This window comes from Ammodytes marinus, assembly GCF_949987685.1.
Source record: "Ammodytes marinus genome assembly, chromosome: 2".
Lineage (NCBI taxonomy): Eukaryota > Metazoa > Chordata > Actinopteri > Uranoscopiformes > Ammodytidae > Ammodytes > Ammodytes marinus.
This window is the reverse complement of record NC_137231.1, coordinates 15,079,622-15,084,187: the sequence shown is the minus strand read 5'-3', so window position 1 is coordinate 15,084,187 and position 4,566 is coordinate 15,079,622. Positions and strand designations below refer to the sequence as shown.

The following is a 4,566-nucleotide window of genomic DNA, read 5'->3' as shown; positions in this document are numbered from 1 at the left end:
TCCAACTCCGCCCGGTTGGATTAGATTAGATGTCATGTGAGATGTGGACTCAGGTATTTTTTTACTCGGGTCTCGACTTTCTCGTGCCGCTGCTGCAAACACTTCACACTTCTCGACATCTCCTTTTACACTCGCACCTGCTTTCTAATCCTATACTGCTGTTACATTTCCCGGGAATCCTTATTCTAAACTTTTTCAGTTACTCATCAGTTAAATGCTTCAGATGATTGGGCAGAAGAAAAAAAAAACATTTAGCAAAAGAAACGAAAAAAAGCAGTAACAGTTTAAGATTGAAATAGGACAATATTATGGCATACAGTTTACACACAAAGATGCAAAAGTGAATTGTATTTGCTTTCAGCAGGTTTAATAGGTTAATTAGAAAAATGAAATCAATCCTGTAAAATAATTGCTGTTGCAGACACTTTAAAATCCATTTTTACTGACAAACAGCCATTAAAAAAAACCCAACATGGATCCAAACCAGAATGAGATAAACAGTTGAGGATAAAAGAAAAAAAAACGTGACCTGGCAGAAACACTTGCGGTTTCATAAAAACCCCAAAGGCCTACAGTGTGATTAAACTAAAAAGGTGTGTTCATTAACAGCAATACAACATATAAACCATCTGCAAAAAAAAAAGAAGAAGAAGAAGAATGTCTTCAAGAGCAGTTGGCAAAATGAGTCCTCTTTTATTTGCAGACTGTGCTTTGGATTGAGGCTGCTCTCACGTCTTCATTTCCATTCACATTTATATGGCTTGCTGGATATTATTAAAAAAAACAGTGAACAGAGTCTTGTTTATTCCTAAGGCAACAATATACAAAATTACGGAGGGAAGAAAACTGATTGTAGCTGAAAAGCAAAAGAAAGATGAGCAATGGTATCTCGAAACGAAACTCATCAAATCAAATAATAAGCACACTTCTTCTTTGCTGAAACCTGGAGAGATCTGAATCAAATTAAAAGGAAATTAGGCCTGCAACCATCCGCCACAGTTGTCTCATTACAGAGGGGAAGATAATCCACAAAAAGCCTTCACACCATACACACAGTGAATTTCACAGTGTTAAAAGTTAGACAATGGTAACTATTTGAGAGAAAGAAAAAAAAAGAAGAAGAGAAAAGTACATATTTGAGAATGTGTCTAAGGTATCATAAGATTAAGTTTTTTTACTAATGTCATAACACATTAGAAATGTCTTCCATTAAGCCCTGAGTGGTTTATAAAGCACACAGCAGTCCTTATGGAAACATTTTTATCATGTTTGTGTCACATAGTCTGATTATGTGCAGCAGAGCGGGGAGCCGACTTTGTCACGTCTAAGTACACAAGAGGAGTTTTTTAATGGATGGGAAAAAAGGGGGAAAGAATAGATATGTTACGTTCCTCCAACATCTAAGGAAATATCATTCAGGCTTAGAATAATATTGAAATCTTGGATTTCCTGACATGTGTAAGGCGATATATTGGGGCTTTATGAGTGTTCTGAGCTGACTTCTGGCTCCTGTTAAAATGAGATATCCCTCTAACCCATTTTGATGCTTGACTTTAAGTCATTTTAAATATGCCCAGTCTCCTGAATTTTCCCATATTCAGCACAGGTTGTGTTTTTCATCACATTCAATCATCCAGAGACATCCATTTCAACCATCTCAAATTGAAGGGGAAAAAAAGAAGAAATATATTTATAATAAACACAGATATGTACTCCCCACAAATGAAACCTAGAGATTTAAAGTTAACACTTAACAGCTCTGTAAGGTATTGGCTTACTATTAAAAAAAAAGAAAATCACACACTGTGAATGCGTGCACGAGACATTGCATTGACATGTAGCTCAAGGTTGAGAAATGAAAAAAAGAAAGGAATCTTTATTATAAGCACTGCAATCCCAGATATATATGGCAAAGGTCAGAGCCACATTTTACACAAAGATGGATGAGAAAAGTCTGGCTTAAAAATCTTAAGCTGACTGCATGTGTGGAGGAGTAAAAGACTGAAAAATTCATAAAAACAACAGTTTTAAAAAATAAAAATAAAATGGTCACCAGTCAAGAGTGTGTGTTCCCTCTTGGTAAAATCATTTGTGGTGTTAAAATAAGAAAAGGAAAATGGGTATAGGTTGAAATGATATTATCGAACCTTAGCATATACAGTACAGCATGAGCTGATTTGAGCGGTAAGCAGCTCAAGCTTTAGGACCGTGTGTGTGTGTGTGTGTGTGTGTGTGTGTGTGTGTGTGTGTGTGTGTGTGTGTGTGTGTGTGTGTGTGCGTGTGCGTGTGTGTGTGAGCAGTGCAGACTGGAGGGCAGGCAGGGCATTAGCTCAGTTCAGGCTGATGTCAGGACAATTAGAGGTGCACCACAGAGCATTGTGCACAGCGCCTGACAGCATTAATCTGTGCTGCTGTGGCCTGTATACCCGCAGTCAGGGCCACCGCCCACGGGAAGGCAGCGCTAAACACTCGGCCCCCGTATTGCTTTGACAGTTGCGCTCATCTAGAAGTAATGCAAAACGTTATTGTGATGTATACACGGTGACCCTGTCCTCTCGCGTCTCACAACAAGGCTGTGTGTGTGTGTGTGTGTGTGTGTGTGTGTGTGTGTGTGTGCGTGGGTGCGTGCATGCATGTGTGTGTGTATGTGTGCGTGCGTGTGTGTGCAGAGCCAGGGAGAGCTGGAAGGAAGAAAACGACACTCTGGGGAGAAATACTGAGCAAAGAGGTTACAGAAAAAGTCAAAATAGCAGAGAGGATCTGGAACCTTATAGCCCCTTCCTATCCCTCTCCACTCCACTCCACTCCCTCTCCTCTTGCTGTTCCCCGGTCAGTTTGGTGTTGGCTCTTCTCTACAAGTCTTGGTGTTTGTTCTTGAGGGAGCTGCTGCGTGTGGTGACAATGTTGGAGCTCTCCTCGGCCTCCTCGTCCTCCTTCACCTCCAGCACGTCACTGAAGAACCTGAAGATTGAGTTGAAGCTCATCCAGGAGGTCAGCTCGTGCCTCTCTGTGCCTAGACATGGATTGGAAAGGAAGCATACACACACACACACACACACACACACACACACACACACACACACACACACACACACACACACACACACACACACACACACACACACACACACACACACACACACACACACACACACACACACACACACACACACACACACACACACACACACACACACACACACACACACACACACACACACACACACAAATAAGCATGAGCTGGGTTCACAAAATACTGCAGCCAAAGGATATAAAGATAGTATTACATCATCAAAAACATATAGCTCTACTACGCCGGTCTTTACTGTGGCAACACAAAAGCTGAAAGTAAATGAACATAAGATAAGATTGTTTAGTCCCGTAAAGGCTCACCAGTCCCACAATCCTTTGCATGTCTCCATTCCAGCCCTAAAGCCTTATGCATGAGAGCCATGACAGCCTATGACCTATTAGTCCAATGGGACGGCCTCAATATGTTATCCAAGCGGATACCTGATAATCAACACCACTGCACTGCTCTTCTTTCCATATTGGGCCTTCTGACAAAACCAGCCTTGGGCACAATGGGTTGCACTAAGCGAAAGCAGTGAAGCGATAGTCATTCATTCTAAAAGGGCTGATTGAGGATAGGCAAGACACAAGCAGCAGAGAGGTAACTGGTGAGCATATCAAGTGGTCTGGTGGTGGTGGGGGGGAGCAGTGCAGCAGTGCTGGGTTTCCCTCTGACCTCCTCCAGGTTAGCCAGTTCCCAAGTTGGGGGTCACACTCAAGCTTGAAATCTGGTACATGCACCTCGGGTTCTGTCCGCCTCAGTGGTTGTGGTATCCCTTGCCAACTTTTTATTTGAATAGCTTTTAAACCTGCTGGCAGGTACTATGCCTGCTACAGTCTTCCACGGGCATAGTAGATAAGGAGATAGATCCTGGCTGTAGCCCGAGTCGTCTACTCGCTAGCCATTCAGCAGGAGCACTAACAGATAACAGCTTATATCTTCCGCCGATGGCTAGCGGCTCAGCTGCTTAGCAACACAACCGTAACTGGACTTGAGAGAAGCAATATTGAGGTGTCGTCTTCTTTCCCAGAGGGAAAATAGGTTTGCCACATGATGATATTAAGAGTGTCATCCCATGATAGAATGATCTAAGAGAAATGTGTACAGACAAGGGGAATGAGTAAATACAGGCCTTGAAGTAATGACTTTTCTTTTATGTTCTTATTTGCATACTTAAGACTGTCTTCCTTTAGTTATTGTTTGTCTATTGACCTGCCTTTGTTTTTAAGATAAGGGAATTAAGGGTCCCTACAATTTTCCCTGGGGGATTTCAAAATAAAAAGGATACTCTCTCAGTATCTGAAATCAGTAAGGGTAGTATGAAAACAAACTGGTCCCGGCAGAAAAGGGTTGAAAACCATGACCCGTCAAATCAGTAGTACATTAAAAATACCTGTGCTTCTCTCTTCAGTGCCTCTCTCCTTCCCTCTTGTCTGTGTACATGCGATCAGCTATAAAAACTAGACTGGAAGGCCGCAGGGATACAATTAGGA

The 4,566-nt window shown here is 42.0% G+C and overlaps 1 protein-coding gene across 1 annotated transcript in view; it reads right to left on the bottom strand.

The window, feature by feature from the left end:
• Positions 1 to 419: 419 nt before the first annotated feature.
• Positions 420 to 4,566, bottom strand: part of arb2a (ARB2 cotranscriptional regulator A) — a 269,788-nt gene continuing 265,641 nt past the window's right edge. Inside the window, exon 11 of the mRNA XM_080047168.1 lies at positions 420 to 3,013. Coding sequence (XP_079903294.1) covers positions 2,853 to 3,013 — 161 coding nt within the window. The 3' untranslated portion in view covers positions 420 to 2,852. The remainder of the gene's footprint in view (positions 3,014 to 4,566) is intronic.